This window comes from Ranitomeya imitator, chromosome 5 (genome assembly GCF_032444005.1).
Source record: "Ranitomeya imitator isolate aRanImi1 chromosome 5, aRanImi1.pri, whole genome shotgun sequence".
In the NCBI taxonomy this organism is placed as follows: Eukaryota; Metazoa; Chordata; class Amphibia; order Anura; family Dendrobatidae; genus Ranitomeya; species Ranitomeya imitator.
The window spans coordinates 337,260,914-337,281,088 of NC_091286.1; the positions used below are offsets into that span (position 1 = coordinate 337,260,914).

The 20,175-nt window shown below is 46.2% G+C and overlaps 1 protein-coding gene across 1 annotated transcript in view; it reads left to right on the top strand.

Moving 5' to 3' along the window:
* The window catches only part of RARS2 (arginyl-tRNA synthetase 2, mitochondrial), a 95,195-nt gene that overhangs the window by 7,030 nt on the left and 67,990 nt on the right, over positions 1-20,175 (top strand). Inside the window, exons 2-5 of the mRNA XM_069726388.1 lie at positions 2,312-2,385; positions 6,276-6,372; positions 9,976-10,059; positions 10,143-10,240. Of these exons, the coding sequence (XP_069582489.1) occupies positions 2,312-2,385; positions 6,276-6,372; positions 9,976-10,059; positions 10,143-10,240 (353 nt within the window). The remainder of the gene's footprint in view (positions 1-2,311; positions 2,386-6,275; positions 6,373-9,975; positions 10,060-10,142; positions 10,241-20,175) is intronic.

Below are 20,175 nucleotides of genomic sequence, written 5' to 3' on the forward strand. Positions count from 1 at the left end.
GGAAGGCTTACTTTCGTTGATGCGAGTCCAACCACTTTTCACCTATGTCATTTTTCCCTGCCTTCCATTTGGTTTTCCTTCAGGCAGGACTGGATTCGGGCTTCGCTCTCAGTTCCCTATAGGGCCAGGTTCCTGCGCTCTTCTTCCCTTTAAGAAGACTTTCTTCTCAGCCACAGGTTAAGACCTCCCTCCAAGTAGTCCACGCTGTCCCTCCGTACAGGGCCTCTGTGGATTCATGGGATTTAAAGGTTGGGTTGGTTGTGCTTAGGGGTTCCCCCCTTATAGCCTCTCAGGGAGTTTTCCCTGTCAGTTCTATCTCGGAAGGTGGCTTTTCTCAGGTCCATCTCTTCGATCCGCCGCGTTTTTGAGTTGGCGGCCATTTCTTGCCGACCTCCTTTCTTAATTTTAATCCAGGACAAGGTGGTCCCAGGCCTCTGCCTTCCTTCCTTTCTCGAGGTGGTTTTCATCTTTCCAACTCAACGAGGACATCGTTATACCTTTCCTTTTGTCCAGCTCCGACTCATCCTCTGGAGTGATCGTTGAACAGGCTGGGCCTCGTCAGGGCAGTGAGGATCTCCCTAGCTAGCACAGCCGCTTTCCGAAAGATGGATTCTCTTTTCGCCATCCCTGATGGCGTGCGTAGAGGCCTGCCGGCTTCCAAGGCGACTATTGTTCGCTCTATCAGAACGGCAATTTTGGAAGCTTACCGGGTCAAGAACAAGAGTGCCCCCTCCTGAGATAAAGGCTCACTCTACCCGGGCAGTCGGCGCTTCCAGTGCGGTACGTCACGGGGCTTTTGCCGACGGCTTTGTAAAGCGGCAACCTGGTCTTCCATCCACACGTTTTGCCGAACTACGGCGGACTCCAGCCTGGGCAGAAGGATCCTGCAGGCAGCAGTTGTGAGTCCTCGGACCTGATGGAAGTCTGTTTTTCCCACCCCAGGGACTGCTTTGGGACGTCCCATGGTTCCTGTGTCCCCCAATGAAAGGCGATAGAGAAAACAGGATTTTTGGTTGCTTACCGTAAAATCTGTTTCTCGGAGCCTTCATTGGGGGACACAGCACCCTCCCAAGTTGAACAGCTCTGTTTACTGTTTACGTTTGAGTTCTTTGAACACTCTTTGAGTGTTTGAAACTGTTAATCTATGGAGCGCCGTGGAATTTGTTGGCGCTATGTAGATAAAGTTTATTATTATTATATTATTATTCTTTCTCTTTTACACGTTGCTTCTCCTACTGCTTTCTCACTAACTGAATATCCTACTTCCTGTCGGTAGGGTGTACACTGCAGAGGAGGAGCTAACTTTTTTATTTGCATAGTGTCAGCCTCCTAGTGGCAGCAGCATACACCCATGGTTCCTGTGTCCCCCAATGAAGGCTCCGAGAAACAGATTTTACGGTAAGCAACCAAAAATCCTGTTTTTTTACTTTAGTTTTATAACAGGAGACGTTTGCGTCAATGGAATGGGCTGTTAGGCGAGTATAACTGTTGTTTTTAAATAAAAAGTGTTTTCCTTTTATTTCAAATAAAAGACTTTATTCTTGTGATGTCTTTATTTACAATACAACTAGAGGATTAGTAATGGATGGGTGTTTTATAGACGCCTCTCCATTACTAATCCATGGGCTTGATGTCACCTGACAAAAGTTGACATCAACCCCACAAATATGAACCCCACTTGCCACCGCTACAGGGCAAGTAGGAAGAGCCGGGCAAAGACCTGCGTCTTTTCTGGGCAGGTTCGGGCTGCTATTTTTAGGCTGTGGGGGCCAATATTCATGACCCCTTACCAGCCTGAGAATACCAGCTGTCCACTTTAGTTTGGCTGGTTGTCAAATATAAGGGGGCACCATGCTGTTTTTCAAAATATATAAACAATTAAAAAATACAGTGTTGGGACCTCTCCATTCTCCCTCAGCTGTGAGTTTTGCCTGGCTGGTTATCAAAAATACAGGGGAACTCTTTGCCGATGTTTTTTTTTTAATTATTTTTTTATAGCGCAGGAGCCAGCTGCTGAATTATTAGCGGCAGCAGATGTCAGCTGATGGGATCAGTGTTTGCCTGTGTTGGCATGCACATGACAGCGCGACAAACACCCAGTTTTCGAAGGGGTTGAACTCAAACAGTAACATGGACTTCCTGGTTAAGTCCATGTTTGGTGTCCGTTCCCAAACACTAAGTGTTCGGTATGGACGCCGAACTTTACTCTTCAGGTTCACCCATCTCTACTTCTGACCCTTTTACTGGTGAACTATACTCATACATTTACATTTTATGTGTAACTCTAAACCAGTCATCATGTTTCCCATAGGTTTCTCGAGCTGTGGGAGTGCCATCCGAAAGAATTCTCCACCATATTCATGCAGTTCCAGTCCATAGGAAGCAGTAGGAAAACATTTATTTCTTCCACTTTTGTTGTCCTGATGATGTACACCAATCAAGTATAGTATTAACTCCACCTGCCTAATATCCTGTAGGTCCATCTATTGCTGCCAGAACAGCTCGGACTAGTTAAGGCAGGGGTGGGGAACCTTTTTCCAGCCGGGGGCCATTTGGAAATTTCTACCATCATTCGGGGGCCACACAAAAATGATCACCTTGAAAATTACCCCTGTATATTTAGTCAACAATTTATTACGGTAACTCACCCTTAATGTGATGGCTGGAGCTGCTTCTCTTTGGTGCAGCTGTGATGTTAGGTGATACTCATCATGTTACTTCTCACAGTTGCTTTTCCAGGATTGTGTCGGCCAGGAGAGCAGTACATTTTTTGTCATATCCTCCCCTCCCTAGGGAGGGGGATATACAGCACAGGGGGGACAGGCATCGCCAGGGAGGCACATAGATCACCGGAGGAGTGACACGAAGATCACAGGGGAAGAGGGAGCACAAAGATCACAGGGGGGCTCATAGCTGGGGGCCTCAGGGATCACCAGGGGGTGGCACAAAGATCATGGGGGGGGGGGCACAGAGATTACAGAGGGGAACATAGCTGGAGGGCACAGAGATCACAGGAGGCACAGAGATCACATAGGAGCACAAATATCACAGGGGGTGCATAGCAGGGGGGCACAGGGATCACATGGGGGCAGACAGCTGGGATCCTCAGAGATCAAAGTGCTGCATATTGCTGGGGGCACAGAGATCACAGGAAGGCATATAGCTGGTGGGCACAAATCACAGGGAGGCATATAGCTGGTGGGCACATAAATCACAGGGAGGCATATAGCTGGTGGGCACATAAATCACAGGGAGGCATATAGCTGGTGGGCACAAATCACAGGGGGGACATATAGCTGGGGGCACAAAGATCACGGGGCATATAGCTGGTGGGCACATAAATCACAGGGAGGTATAGCTGGTGGGGCAGAGAGATCACAGGGAGAACAGATCACGGGGGGGCACATAGCTGGGGGCACAGAAATCACAGGGGGTACATAGCTGAGGGGGCACATTGTTATGAACAGGTGATTCAGAACCACAATGGACCTAGTGGTTAAGAGCACACAAAGTGACCTGATAGTTACTAACATAGGACGAGCTCTGAGACGTGGGAACTCTGCTGACCGCAATCCCTAATCCTATCATGCCACACTAGAGGTAGCCGTGGATTGCGCCTAACGCTCCCTATGCAACTCGGCACAGCCTGAGAAACTAGCTAGCCCTGAAGACAGGAAAATAAGCCTACCTTGCCTCAGAGAAATTTCCCAAAGGAAAAGGCAGCCCCCCACATATAATGACTGTGAGTTAAGATGAAAATACAAACACAGAGATGAAGTAGATTTTAGCAAAGTGAGGCCCGACTTACTGAATAGACCGAGGATAGGAAAGATAGCTTTGCGGTCAGCACAAAAACCTACAAACAACCACGCAGAGGGGGCAAAAAGACCCTCCGCACCGACTAACAGTACGGAGGTACTCCCTCTGCGTCTCAGAGCTTCCAGCAAGCAAGAAAAACCAATATAGCAAGCTGGACAGAAAATATAGCAAACAAAGGTAACACAAGCAAAACTTAGCTTATGCAGGGCAGACAGGCCACAAGAACGATCCAGGAGAAAGCAAGACTAATACTGGAACAAAGAACTAGGTGGAGTTAAATAGAGCAGCACCTAACGACTTAACCTCATTACCTGAGGAAGGAAATTCAGAAGCCGCAGCCCCACTCACATCCACCAGAGGAAGCTCATAGACAGAACCAGCCGAAGTACCGCTCATGACCACAGGAGGGAGCTTGACCACAGAATTCACAACAGCACATAGCTGGGAGGGCACAGGGATCATGGGACATATAGCTAAGGGGCACAGATCACGGGGGGGCACAAAGCTGGGGCCACAGAGATCACAGGGGGGGAGCAGAGATCACATGGGGGCATATAGCTGAGAGGCACAGAGATCACAGGGGGGCCTATAGTTTGGGGGGCACAGATATTATATTGGGGCACATAGATGGGGGGCATTGTTGTGAATTCTGTGGCCAAGCTCCCTCCTGTGGTCGAGAGTGGTACTTCGGCTGGTTCTGTCTATGAGCTTTCTTTGGTGGATGAGAGTGGTACTGCGGCTTCTGAGTTTCCTTCCTCAGGGGATGAGGTTAAGTCGTTAGGTGCTGCTCTATTTAACTCCATCTGGTGCTTTGATCCTGGCCTCCAGTCAATGTTCTAGTATTGGTCTTGCTTCCTCCTGGATCGTTCCTGTGGCCTGTTCATCCTGCATAAGCTAAGTTTTGCTTGTGTTATTTTTGCTTGCTATTTTTTCTGTCCAGCTTGCTTTATTGGTTTTTCTTGCTTGCTGGAAGCTCTGAGACGCAGAGGGAGCACCTCCGTACCGTTAGTCGGTGCGGAGGGTCTTTTTGCCCCTCTGCGTGGTTGTTTGTAGGTTTTTGTGTTGACCGCAAAGCTATCTTTCCTATCCTCGGTCTATTCAGTAAGTCGGGCCTCACTTTGCTAAATCTATTTCATCTCTGTGTTTGTATTTTCATCTTACTCACAGTCATTATATGTGGGGGGCTGCCTTTTCCTTTGGGGAATTTCTCTGAGGCAAGGTAGGCTTATTTTTCTATCTTCAGGGCTAGTTAGTTTTTCAGGCTGTGCCGAGTTGCATAGGGAGCGTTAGGCGCAATCCACGGCTACCTCTAGTGTGGTGTGTTAGGATTAGGGATTGCGGTCAGCAGAGTTCCCACATCTCAGAGCTCGTCCTTTGTTTTTGGTAATTGTCAGGTCACTTTGTGTGCTCTGTACTTCAATGTGCATTGTGGTTCTGAATTACCTGTTCATAACAGGGCATATAGCTGAGATCACCAGCAGAAAGTCACAGAAATCACCAGCACACAGGTACAGAGCTGCCGGCACAGAGATCGCTCTGGACGCTCTGGCAGCAGCTCCTCTTCTGGGACAGGAGAGCATTGGCCGTTTACCCTGCCCACCCCGATGACATCATCATGTGCAGGCAGCATTCTGTAATGATTGCTGAGTGCACTTTGGGGTTAAAGGGCTGTCAGCTGGCAGGATACGGCTGCCACTCGAGCATTGCGGACTCTGGGGACCTGCCCCCGGGTCGCATGAAAAGTAACTGCGGGCCTGGAGCTTCCCCACCCCTGCGTTAAGGTGTGGGCTTCATAAGACTCCTTTAGGGAACCTGTCACATCTTACATGGTGATTGGTCTGCCATCTTCATGGCATAGAGCAGGAGGAGAGGGGCAGAATAATATATCATTTTGTAAGTGTAGATTCAGTATAACTTATATTTTATTCATTGCCATTCGGATTTTAAAATCCATTTTTCAAGCTGGTGTTATAAAGTATTCTAATTTACTGAGATAATGACTTTTGGGTTTTCATTGGCTGTAAGCCATAATCATCAACATTAACAGAAATAAACACTTGAAATAGATCACTCTGTTTGTAATGACTTTATATAATGAGTTTCAATTTTTGTATTGAAGATCTGAAATAAATTAACTTTTTCATGATATTCTAATTTTGTGAGTAGCAGGTATATACTGCAATGCAGTAATAGAACAAGCAATTGAAGGTTCATGTTTACTAATGGTACTTAAATATAAAAATAACCATTACATTTTAATCACCCCCTCTTTATCCCCATTAAAAATATAATACTTTTAAAAAAAAAAAAATTCATATTCAGTATCACCAGTCACAGAATAATCACCCTTGAAGTCAGATGGAATCAAAATAAATCTAATTATCTGTTTTGTTTTTTATATAGCAAACGTCAGCGCTGTACGCCTAGTATTATTTTTTTATTTCCATCTCCTCTAGCGAATCGCCTGATTTTCAGCTTTATTTGAAGTCTGTGTTGGATGATTCTGTAGATGCGGCCGGCTACCAGGAAAAGATGGAGAAACTGACAGACAAGGTATTGGAAAGAGAGCATGAGTCAATAACAGGAAGAATCTTCACCCTTTTTTAATCTACTTTGAAGCATAACTATGAAATATTCTAAATGCTTTTTGATAGTCCCAATATGGAGCCATGATACAAGTCTTATCCACGCAGGAGGGAAGGTTACAATTCATGTATGTGCCACTAGCCGTGTGAACTGTGCAGCTGCACCTACTTGGATATGTGGTTTGAAGGAGAGATCAGCGTCAAGGATTACCCCGAGGCAGCGAGCTTGTGGGACTGGGGAGAGTGGGCAGCCATTTACTGTAATGGATAGGTTCGTTGGGGGGGTCGTGTGAGATGAGATGATGAATTCTGTTTTGTCCATGTTAAGTTTCATAAATCTAGTGGAGAAGTAGGATGAAATAGTGGACAGACCTTGAGGGATTCTGGTTAGCAGGGAGGTGATATCTGGTCCAGAGATGTAGAGCTGTGTGTCATCAGCATAGAGGTGATACTGAAAGCCGTGAGATTCTATGAGCTGTCCCAGGCCAAAGGTGTAAATGGAGAAGAGCAGGGACCCAAGGACTGAACCTTGTGGGACTCCGACAGATAGGGGGCGAGGTGAGGAGGTGGTGTGTGAGTGGGAGACGCTGAATGTCCGGTGTGTTAGGTATGAGGAGATCCAGGATAGGGCCAAGTCTGTGATGCCAAGGGATGAGAGGGTCTGTAATAATAGGGAATGGTCCACTGTGTCAAAGGCAGCCGACAGGTCGAGGAGGAGGAGGACAGAGTAGTGTCGCTTGCTCTTGGCGGTTAAGAGGTCATTGGTGACCTTAGTTAGGGTAGTTTCAGTGGAATGGTGTGACCGGAAGCCAGATTGTAAGCGGTCAAATAGGGAGCAAGAAGAGAGATGGGAGGACAGTTCAAGGTAAACGTGTTGTTCCAGTAGTTTGGAGGCATAAGGGAGAAGTGATATAGGGCGATAGCTAGATACAGAGGATGGGTCAAGAGAGGGCTTTTTGAGGATAGGTGTGATGGAGGCATGTTTAAAGCTTGAGGGGAAAACACCAGTTGTTAGTGATAGGTTGAAGAGATGGGTTAGGGTTGGGATGAAGACTGTGGTGAGGTTTGGGATGAGGTGGGATGGGATCGGGTCAAGTGCACAGGTGGTGAGATGCGATCTTGAGAGTACAGTGAAGAGTTGATCTTCTGTAATGGTGGAGAAGTTGGTTTTGGAGGTGGAGGGCTGGGAAGTCGGAAGGAAAGGCTCTGGGGGTTGTTGACCAAAACTGTCTCTGATGCTATCAATCTTCTGCTTTAAAAATGAGGCAAAGTCTTCAGCGGAGATAAGTGGGGAGGGAGGAGGTGCTGGGGGACGGAGGAGAGAATTGAAGGTGTTGAATAACTGTTTAGGGTTGTGAGACAGAGGATATGAGAGAAGTAGGTTTGTTTAGCTGTGGCGAGTGTGGTCTTGAAAGTAGTGAGGGACTGTTTGAATGCGATGAAGTGCTCGCTGGAGTGGGATCTTTTCCAACTGCGCTCAGCAGCCCTGGAAGCTCGCCTCAGTTCTTTCGTCAGGCTGGTGTGCCAGGTCTGTCTGTTGATTTTGCGAGCTTTGGTATGTGTAAGTGGGGCAGCAGATTCCAAAGCTACAGCTATTGTGGTGTTATATAGACCGGCAGCATCATCTGCATTGTGTATGGAACTTGTGTCTGTGAGAGGGAGGAGGGATTCAGAGAATGAATGTAGGTCAAGATGTTTAAGATTTCTGCGAGGGTGTGAAAGTTTGTGGGGTGGGAATTGTAGGCATGGAGTGGAGAGAGATGAGAAGGTTGTGGTCAGAGAGAGGAAGAGGTGAGTTAGAGATATTAGATAGGGAGCAGAGGCGGGTAAAGAGGAGGTCCAGTGTGTGACCATCTTTGTGAGTGGCTGCAGAAGACCATTGAGTGAGGCCAAAGGAGGAAGTGAGAGATAGAAGTTTAGTGGCAGCTGAGAGGGAAGTGTCAATGGGGATGTTGAAGTCGCCCATGATGATAGTGGGGATCTCCGCAGAAAGGAAATGAAGTAGCCAGGTGGTGAAGTGGTCAAAGAAGGTTGTGTCTGGCCCTGGGGGGCGGTAAATGACAGCCAGTTGGAGGGGGAGTAGATGCGCACAGAGTGCACCTCAAAGGAAGGGAGGGTAACAGAGGGTGGCAGTGGGATTGTGGTGAAGGAGCAGTTATCTGACAGGAGAAAACCAACTCCTCCGCCATGCTTGCTGCTGGGGCGGGGTGTGTGAGAAAGGTGGAAGCCACCGTAAGAGAGGGCAGCAGGGGAGGCTGTGTCAGAAGGGGTGAGCCAGGTTTCGGTGATGGCGAGGAAGGAAAGTTTGGTAGTAACAAAAAGATCATGGATGTAGGAAAGCTTGTTGCAGACAGAGCGAGCGTTCCATAGAGCTCCTGTTAGTGGGACTGGGGAAGCGGGGGCTGGGCGAATGGGTATAAGGTTAGAGAGGTTATGGAAGTTTGTGATAGAGCGTGGATGGGAGGTAGAAATGACTGTGGGAATATGGTGAGGAGGACCAGGATTTGGAGAGATATCACCAGCAGTGAGAAGGAGCAGAGAAAGTGGGAGCAGGAGAGGGCATGAGGGGGCTGCCTGTGCTTTGAGACAGAGGATTGTATGTTAAGGAACAGTTCTGAGGAGGAGGTGAGATGAATGGGGAGGATTGAAGAGGAGATGAACTGTTCTTTGCTAGGAGTGGGGATTAGGGGAGTTTGCAGAAGGTGAAGAATTATAGGGGTGAAAGTGAAAACAAACAGAAACATTGTTTACAGTGACTGTGGCCAGTTACCTTCAGTTCCAATTCAGGTTTTAATTCTACTGTAATCCACACTTTTAGGACACACTTCTAGGAATCACACAGCAGGCTAAAGTCATTGCAGACTTTTGCTATGCAAAATATGGAAAACTAAGTGCGTTCAGGTGTGAAGCAGAGAGGAGTGGTCTCTGGTCATCTTGGTCAGAGAATTAAGGGTGGACCAGATGCATACAATCAGGCCTGAGTAAACAAGCTCATAAATATCTCAGGGTAAGCTGGAGTTAGCTGAAAGGCATACCATGTGGAAGCTAGGAGCAGAGGGAAGTCTATGTGCAAAGCTGAGTGATGTACTATGTGCACTTCATAGACAGACAGCAGCAGAGCTGGGTTGATGAACATACCATGTGGAAGCTAGGAGCATAGGGAAGTCTATGTGCAAAGCTGGGTGATGTACTATGTGCACTTCATAGACAGACAGCAGCAGAGCTGGGTGGATGAACATACCTGTTGGAAGAATAGAGATGCTTGTTAGAGTGTGATGGTGGCAGGTAGCAGGGCACAGTCTGTATACATCTTTCAGGTTTTAATTCTACTGTAATCCACACTTTTAGGACACACTTCTAGGAATCACACAGCAGACTAAAGGGCCATTAACAGAGCATTGCCTAGGGCAGGCTGTCATTCTCCTTGGCATCTGAACTTTTGTGGTGTAAAAGCTTATGTCATTACATATGTCATTGGCTGTGCAATACACAGGATGTGTGACCATTCTTTATGCCTAAAGCGTTTATTATACAATTAATTTCACAAAATTAAATCCGCTTTGTATTTTAGCTTGTTTCGGACTCAGTCATTAGTGAATACGGCTTTGCACGGGGAGTCCTAACATTTAAAATTAACAAACCTTTATTGGTTAAGGTGAGTTCAATAAATTATTGAAAACGCAGGAGAAATATAAAAAGTATATTCTAATAATGGCATATGTATTCTTATCATTTTAGAATGTTATGCACAAAATAAGACAAGATGGTTCCAGATATGGATTTACCTCTGATCTTTTGTCAGACGTCCCAACAGGTCTGACGCTAGTGGAATACAGGTACCGTATATACTCGATAATAAGCCGACCCCCCCCTAATTTTGCCACAAAAAACTGGGAAAACTTAATCACTCGAGTATAAGCCTAGGGTGAAAAATGCAGCAGCTACCGGTAAATACCAAAAGTACAAATAGATACCAATAAAAGTAAAATTAATTGAGACATTAGTAGGTTAAGTGTTTTTGAATATCCATATTGAATCAGGAGCCCCGTATAACGCTCCATAAAGTTTATGATGGCCCCATAAGATGCTCCATATTAAAATATGCCCCATATAATCCTGCATAAAGGTTAATAATGGCCCCATAAGATGCTCCATAGACATATTTGCCCAATATAATGTTGCACAAATGTTGATTATGGTCCCATAAGATGCTCCATAAAGATATTTGCCCCATATAGTGCTGCACAAACGTTGATTATGGCCCCATACAGACACTTGCCCCATATAGTGCTGCACAAACATTATGGCCCCATACAGACACTTGCCCCACATAGTGCTGCACAAACGTTATGGCCCCATACAGACACTTGCCCCATATAGTGCTGCACAAACGTTATGGCCCCATAGATGCTCCATAAAGATATTTGCCCCATATAGTGCTGCACAAACGTTGAGTATGGCCCCATAAGTTGCTCAATAGAGACACTTGCTCCATTTGCTGTGATAAAAAAAAAAAAAAATCACATTCTCGTCGCTCAGGCCCCCGGCACTTTCAATATTCACCTGCTCCTCGTTCCGGCGCCGCTCCATCTTCAGCATCTTATGCACTGACATTCAGGCAGAGGGCGCGCAATAACCACGTCACCGTGCCCTCTGACCTGAGCGTCCCTGCAGAAGATGCTGAAAACGGAGCGGCTCCCGGAACGGGGAGCCGGTGAATATCGCGCAGCGCTTCCCTCCCCGTTATACTCACCTGCGCCTTCCGCGGTCCCTACGCGTCCCTGCTTCCCCAGCGCCGGCAGCTTCTTCCTGTACTGAGCGGTCACCGTTACCGCTCATTACAGTAATGAAAATGCGGCTCCACCTCTATGGGAGGTGGAGCCGCATATTCATTACTGTAATGAGCGGTACCATGTGACCGCTCAGTACAGGAAGTAGCTGCCGGGGAAGCAGGGACCGCGCCAGGAGCAGGTGAGTATAATTAGACAGTCCCTGCTCCCCCTCCCCTGGTGACCCCTGGGTATGACTCGAGTATAAGCCGAGAGGGGGACTTTCAGCCCAAAAAAGTGGGCTGAAAATCTCAGCTTACACTCGAGTATATACGGTATGTACACACAGACACACAACAAATGTACTGCAGTGTCTCCCTCCATATGATCCCTTTAATTATTGTTTCATTCAGAATTCTAGATCTCTCATGGAATGTATTTCACATCAGAAATCATTGAGATAAAGTGAGAGGGAACCTGCTTTTACATTAGCAATAGCTCAGAAAAAGGTGCAATCTTTTTAACGTGTTTATCTGGCGTCAGGGATCTGCAGAACAGCTTTTGAATGAACTTGGCTCGAGCACTGCTGTACCAGTGACAGTTTTATGTTTGGAGGAATTCTTTGTCCATTGCACTTGGCAACTTTTTTTTGTTTAACCCCTTTCTGACATCGGACGTACTATCCCGTCGAGGTGGGGTGGGCCCCTATGACCACGGACGGGGGATAGTACGTCCAGCGCGATCCGCGGCGCTCACGGGGGGAGCGCCGCCGATCGTGGCCGGGTGTCAGCTGCCTATCGCAGCTGACATCCGGCACTATGTGCCAGGAGCGGTCACGGACCGCCCCCGGCACATTAACCCCCGGCACACCGCGATCAAAGATGATCGCGATGTGCCGGCGGTGCAGGGAAGCATCGCGCAGGGAGGGGGCTCCCTGCGGGATTCCCTGAGCCCCCCGCAGCAACGCGATGTGATCGCGTTGCTGCGAGGGTCTTACCTCCCTCCCTGCCTGTTCCAGACCCGGATCCAAGATGGCCGCGGATCCGGGTCCTGCAGGGAGGGAGGTGGCTTCACAGAGCCTGCTCAGAGCAGGCACTGTGAAGCAGCCTGCACTGCTCTCAGATCGGTGATCTGACAGAGTGCTGTGCACACTGTCAGATCACCGATCTGTGATGTCCCCCCCTGGGACAAAGTAAAAAAGTAAAAAAAAATGTTTTCAAATGTGTAAAAATAAAAATAAAAAAAAATATTCCAAAATAATGAAAAAAAAAATATATATATTCCCATAAATACATTTCTTTATCTAAATAAAAAAAAACAATAAAAGTACACATATTTAGTATCGCCGCGTCCGTAACGGCCCGACCTATAAAACTGGCCCACTAGTTAACCCCTTCAGTAAACACTGTAAGAAAAAAAAAAAAAACGAGGCAAAAAACAACGCTTTATTATCATAACGCCGAACAAAAATGGAATAACACGCAATCAAAAAGACAGATATAAATAACCATGGTACCGCTGAAAACGTCATCTTTTCCCTCAAAAAACGAGCCATACAGCATCATCAGCAAAAAAATAAAAAAGTTATAGTCCTGAGAATAAAGCGATGCAAAAATAATTATTTTTTCTATAAAATAGTTTTTATCGTATAAAAGCGCCAAAACATAAAAAAATGATATAAATGAGGTGTCGCTGTAATCGTACTGACCCGAAGAATAAAACTGCTTTATCAATTTTACCAAACGCGGAACGGTATAAACGCCTCCCCCAAAAGAAATTCATGAATAGCTGGTTTTTGGTCATTCTGCCTCACAAAAATCGGAATAAAAAGCGATCAAAAAATGTCACGTGCCCGAAAATGTTACCAATAAAAACGTCAACTCGTCCCGCAAAAAACAAGACCTCACATGACTCTGTGGACCCAAATATGGAAAAATTATAGCTCTCAAAATGTGGTAACGCAAAAAATATTTTTTGCAATAAAAAGCGTCTTTCAGTGTGTGACGGCTGCCAATCATAAAAATCCGCTAAAAAACTTATAAAAGTAAATCAAACCCCCCTTCATCACCCCCTTAGTTAGGGAAAAATTAAAAAAATGTATTTATTTCCATTTTCCCATTAGGGCTAGGGTTAGGGCTAGGGTTAGGGCTAGGGTTAGGGTTAGGGTTAGGGCTACAGTTTGGGTTGGGGCTAAAGTTAGGGTTCGGTTTGGGGCTAAAGTTACAGTTAGGGTTTAGATTACATTTACAGTTGGTAATAGGGTTGGGATTAGGGTTAGGTGTGTGTCAGGGTTAGAGGTGTGGTTAGGGTTACTGTTGGGATTAGGGTTAGGGGTGTGTTTGGATTAGGGTTTCAGTTATAATTGGGGGGTTTCCACTGTTTAGGCACATCAGGGGCTCTCCAAATTCGACATGGCGTCCGATCTCAATTCCTGCCAATTCTGCGTTGAAAAAGTAAAACAGTGCTTCTTCCCTTCCGAGCTCTCCCGTGTGCCCAAACAGGGGTTTACCCCAACATATGGGGTATCAGCGTACTCGGGACAAATAGGACAACAACTTTTGGGGTCCAATTTCTCCTGTTACCCTTGGGAAAATACAAAACTGGGGGCTAAAATATAATTTTTGTGGGAAAAAAAGATTTTTTATTTTCACGGCTCTGCGTTATAAACTGTAGTGAAACACTTGGGGGTTCAAAGTTCTCACAACGCATCTAGATTAGTTCCCTGGGGGGTCTAGTTTCCAATATGGGGTCACTTGTGGGGCATTTCTACTGTTTAGGTACATTAGGGGTTCTGCAAACGCAATGTGACGCCTGCAGACCATTCCATCTAAGTCTGCATTCCAAATGGCGCTCCTTCCCTTCCGAGCTCTGCCATGCGCTCAAACGGTGGTTCCCCCCAACATACGGGGTATCAGCGTACTCAGGACAAATTGGACAACAACTTTTGGGGTCGAATTTCTCCTCTTACCCTCGGGAAAATACAAAACTGGGGGCTAAAAAATAATTTTGCGGGGAAAGATTTTTTTTTTTTTATTTTCACGGCTCTGCGTTACAAACTGTAGTGAAACACTTGGGGGTTTAAAGCTATCACAACACATCTAGATGAGTTCCTTAGGGGGTCTAGTTTCCAAAATGGTGTCACTTGTGGGAGGTTTCTACTGTTTAGGTACATTAGGGGTTCTGCAAATGCAATGTGCCACCTGCAGACCATTCCATCTAAGTCCTCATTCCAAATGGAGCTCCTTCCCTTCCGAGCCCTCCCATGTGCCCAAACAGTGGTTCCCCCCACATATGGTGTATCATCGCACTCAGGACAAATTGGGCAACAAATTTTGGGGTCCAATTTCTCCTGTTACCCTCGGGAAAATACAAAACTGGGGGCTAAAAAAATAATTTTTGTGGGAAAAAAATTTTGTTTTATTTTTACGGCTCTGCATTATAAACTTCTGTGAAGCACTTGGTGGGTCAAAGTGCTCACCACACCTCTAGATAAGTTCCTTAGGGGGTCTACTTTCCAAAATGGTGTCACTTGTGGGGGGTTTCAATGTTTAGGCACATCAGTGGCTCTTCAAACGCAACATGGCGTCCCATCTCAATTCCTGTCAATTTTGCATTGAAAAGTCAAACGGCGCTCCTTCCCTTCCGAGCTCTCCCATCCGCCCAAACAGTGGTTTAACGCCACATATGGGGTATCAGCGTACTCAGGAGAAATTGTACAACAACTTTTGGGGTCCAATTTCTTCTCTTACCCTTGGGAAAATAAAAAATTGGGGGCGAAAAGATAATTTTTGTGAAAAAATATGATTTTTTATTTTTGCGGTTCTACATTATAAACTTCTGTGAAGCACTTGGTGGGTCAAAGTGCTCACCACACCGCTAGATAAGTTCCTTAGGGGGTCTACTTTCCAAAATGTTGTCACTTGTGGCGGGTTTCAATGTTTAGGCACATCAGGGGCTCTCCAAACGAAACATGGCGTCCCATCTCAATTCCAGTCAATTTTGCATTGAAAAGTCAAATGGCGCTCCTTTGCTTCCGAGCTCTGCCATGCGCCCAAACAGTGGTTTACCCCCACATGTGGGGTATTGGCGTACTCAGGACAAATTGTACAACAATGTTTGGGGTCCATTTTCTCCTGTTACCCTTGGTAAAATAAAACAAATTGGAGCTGAATTAAATTTTTTCTGAAAAAAAGTTAAATGTTCATTTTTATTTAAACATTCAAAAAATTCCTGTGAAGCACCAGAAGGGTTAATAAACTTCTTGAATATGGTTTTGAGCACCTTGAGGGGTGTAGTTTTTAGAATGGTGTCACACTTGGGTATTTTCTATCATATAGACCCCTCAAAATGACTTCAAATGAGATGTGGTCCCTAAAAAAAAAATGGTGTTGTAGAAATGAGAAATTGCTGGTCAACTTTTAACCCTTACAACTCCCTAACAAAAAAAATGTTGGTTCCAAAATTGTGCTGATGTAAAGTAGACATGTGGGAAATGTTACTTATTAAGTATTTTGTGTGACATATCTCTGTGATTTAATTGCATAAAAATTCAAAGTTGGAAAATTGCGAAATTTTCATAATTTTCGCCAAATTTCCGTTTTTTTCACAAATAAACGCAGGTACTATCAAAGAATTTTTACCATTGTCATGAAGTACAATATGTCACGAGAAAACAATGTCAGAATCACTGGGATCCGTTGAAGCGTTCCAGAGTTATAACCTCATAAAGGGACAGTGGTCAGAATTGTAAAAATTGGCCCGGTCATTAACGTGCAAACCACCCTTGGGGGTAAAGGGATTAATTGTGCTAATTTGTCAGCAAAATTAAAATTATAATTATGGAGAACTCTCATGTCCTCTCTAGTTTGACCAGCAGTCCAGTACATGGTCTCCTATGTACTCCTCAGTCTTCCTTTTCTCGCTCTGTGAACTACCAAATGACCTTATTACCGGGTAGCTGTTACATTGCTCCCCACCATACCTGGATCTCTCATATACAACTGAAAATATAATTTCTCTCTTATATTAGAGAGCAGTGATCTAGTAGTGTCTATAAAAGCTGCAATTATAAGACTGCTGTAGTTTACACTCCATTCCTTCTGTGAGTGCTGTGTGCAGAATCTTCAACATATTCCTACTAGATTCAATTTAATCCTTTTTACTTTCACAAGCAGGAGGCAGAGAGATGAGCTCAAGCTGCATCACATAGTCTTCTTTCAGACTATAGTGCCAGTGTGTCTGTTTTATGTCACTGATCTTTCACTGCTGCCATTAGATAAGACTCAGAGCCAAGCCAGAATAAAACTGGTACTACAACCCCTCTGCAAAGCCAGAGACATCATGTAAAATGTAGTATATGCGTTAGAGGATTCATACCAGCACAGAATACGGTATCAACATGGCAGGCAATTTTGAAATGGCCCATCAGCTTAAACAGGCATGCACAAGAGCCTCTCTAATAATCATTAACCTCTTTCCAACATCTACTATACGTGTATAGAACAGAAGCCCGTGAGTTTCTGCAAAGCGCCATACATATAGTGAGCCACTCACAAACATCCGGCGCCATCAGCAGCGTGTATCGGCTCTATATTATAGCTGCAACAGCTGTGATTAGGCAGCACAATATCTCAGTGAAGTCCTGGGTTCAAGTCCCACCAAGAACAACATCTGCTAGGAGTTTGCATGTTCTCCCCATGTTTGTTTGGGTTTCCTTCCACACTCCAAAGACATACTGATTGGGGCTCACAATCTAAATTCCCTATTTGGACAGTGATGATAATGTCTGTAAAGCACTGTGGAATATGTTAGCGCAATAAACCTAACTAAAATAAATACTAAAACAGATTGTAGAAATTAAGCCACTTAGATGCCACTGTCAGTAGACTGTTCACTAAGGGAGTGGGCTTTAGCCCCATTGACACAATGAGATTGCCAATGGTTGCGATGGCAATTCAAGTCCAAATTATGGCCTCTGGGTCTGCCAGCTATGGTTAGTTGGGTCTATCGTACATAACATAACTGACGGTTCAAAGTCCCAGAGTGGGGGCGTGGTTTGCCAAGGGAAGGGAGCAGACGTGTCTCACAGGAGCTCCTGACAATCTCCCTTAGAAAGCCTACAAAAAGCATACAAAAGTGGAATTTTGGCTGCCTGGATCACTCATACTATGCCAGGAGCCAGTCAAGCCAAGTTGGGATGTATTCCCAAGAAGTTTAATACAGCCTGGAACCAGAGAGGAGCTAAAATGAATGGAGGCCTAAAGTCACAGGAAAAGACGCTGACTGGGTATGCCGAGACCAAGAGGTCCCCTCCCCTCACCCAGCACAAGCCGAAGAAGCAGGAAGCACCACCGCACAAAAAGCCCCTTACCGGTAATAAACCCACCGCTGCCGCGGCCCCGGATCATACCTGCAGCGCCGAGCACAGAGACCAGGACGAAGAGGTAACTCAGCATGTCAGATGCGGAGCGGGAAACAAGATGGCGCCCGCCCCGTCGCGGCTGAGGCACATCGCTCCGGTGTTTGTGCCGAAGCTGCGGACGGGAACCGAATCAGTGGCGCCAGAGAGAGAGACCGCGACGAAGCAGCAGGGAAGACCCGGTGACCCTTATAATGGTAAGGAAGCGGGAGCCCGCAGTGGAACATTCCCGGAGGCAGGAGACTGCAGGGGGGAAGATAAAATGGTGGCGGCTCCTGGCTACGGGACTCTACAGGGGGATGGGGACACCCACATACTCCGGAGGTCTTATGGAGACCGGGGCAAGCTATCTGCATCGGCAAATGGTCAGCATACTAACGGACTAAAGGCTCACAACATGCCCACACAGTTGAAATCTAATGGGGAAGACAGCGCTGCACAGTGCACATCTGACACAGTGTACTCCACACCGCTTCAACAACGCGACGGTATACTGCAGCCCCATAAACTTCAAACGAGGTGTGCCACCCCTAAATCCCCTAATAGGAGCCTGAAACTCACAGGGAACTTACAGGGGGACAAGACCTACAGGGACATATCAGTCAAAAGACAATATACAGAAAATTCTGGAGATGACAATCACAACTATAATCATAAAGAAATGCAGCTAATGGCAGATGCAGGATCTCCTACTGAGCCCTATGTAGGACCTCACACTTACTCTACAACAGGGGAGGACGTCACCCTTTCCCCTCCTGACTCTTCCTGCGGCCCTAATGAGTTTAACCTTGACGAATGGAAGGCATCATTCGCAGAACTGCTTAGAAATTTGAATTTTAAATCATCTCAGGTCTCTGGAAAGGAGTCGGTCCCTACTATAGGAGATGGAAATGATATGGAGGAACATTTGGAGCTAGTGACTTCATGCCAGGTCGCACACCCTGACTTCGACGTCCTTTCTGACTCTGTGGGGGAGATGGGGAGTATCTACTCGGAGGACCTCTCAGATACGGCAGAGTCCTCTTCTCAGGAGGGGAGTGAGTTTTTGTATGGGGAAGAGTCTTCCTGTTCCTCCTCTTTACACTCTTACTCAGAGGGCCCTAACGATCCCCAAAATCCCTATTTTCAGGGTTCTCTCTCACAACACTCTACTACAGAGAACCCTAATCTGAGGCATACTTCGAGGGAGTCTGGGATAAACTCCCATAATTTGCTCATAATGGACAGCATTCCTGCTTCAAAAAATTCTCCATCTGTCGGATTTATGGTTAAAATATGTGAGGCCTTTTTAGCATCGGCGAACACCACAGGAGGAGACTTTGGTGTGACGCCCGAGAGACCGGGGTACCCAGCACCGGACCAATGGGGTCTGTCTCTTGAGGGGGATGTCACGGGTGGCTTGACCCGGTGCTGTGGCCTCAGGCAATGCACAGTGTAAAGGGTATCGTGAGGGAACAGGCACTTACTTGATCAGCAGCAGGTTCTCCCAGCGGTGATGATCCCAATCCTGGATAGATGGCTATTGTCCAAATGAAAGACTGAGGCACTGAAACGTTTAACCAGTTTACTTTAACAGAAAAGGATTTACAACCAGTCCTGTCACCGGAGTCTGTATGGGAACTCTGAGTTACTTTGACCCTGCCGGGGTCTTCGCCTCTTATTGTACGCAATATCTGTGTGGCCCTGCTGCTGTATGTGAACTGGCTGCCGGCCCAATCTGTCCCCTCCGGGTCCTGGTTCGACAGGCAACCCGAGTCCTTTTATCGGCTTACCTCCTCCGGGAGTACCGCTGAACTCTGTGTCTGTTGCTGCGTCCGACCCTAGTGAAGCTGATATCACCTCACGTTTTTCCGGTTGCTGTATTATATGTAATGAATACAGCCACGGATCCGGTATCCGTCTTTGCGCCTGTTCTGGGTAGTGATTAATGCTACCCGGTTCTCACAATGTCCTTTTTCTCTATCCCTCTTCTCCTCAGGCCGGTGATTTGGGCCTGGAAACCGTCATAGGGCTGTTAGAAATTCAGCTGTATGACCTCTCACTTTCAGCTCCTTAGCCCAACTGCCAGTTCTTCTCTCAGACCAGAATGGATCAAGGGGAGTCTCTGGAGCTCCCCCTTCTGGCCGGAGGAGGTAGTGCAGTCTTGCTATTTTAGTATTTGTATTCAGTGTCAGTAACTATATTTGTGGCAAATACCTCTAGGGGTGCCACATTGGCATCAAATACAATTTGACATCTGACCTTGAAACAACGGCCTCAGAGGCTTTTATCAAAAAACTAACAGACATACTGTCAGCCATTGTGAAAGCCCCCAAACCTATTCCTACTAAGGCCCACAACCTCTCTTCACTCACTTCAAAAACAGCAGACAAGATACCACAAAACGGTAAAACCCCACCTCCAAAGGAGACTAATAACCCGTCCCTATACTCAGACTCCATGGAAAGGATAAAAAATGACATCCTCTCATTTAGGGAAGACCTAATCAAATATGAGGACTTTAAAAGAAAAAACAACTTAAAAATCAGAGGGATCCCTGAGGCGATCCAACCCTTCCAATTAAAAAACTACATCTCCACCATGA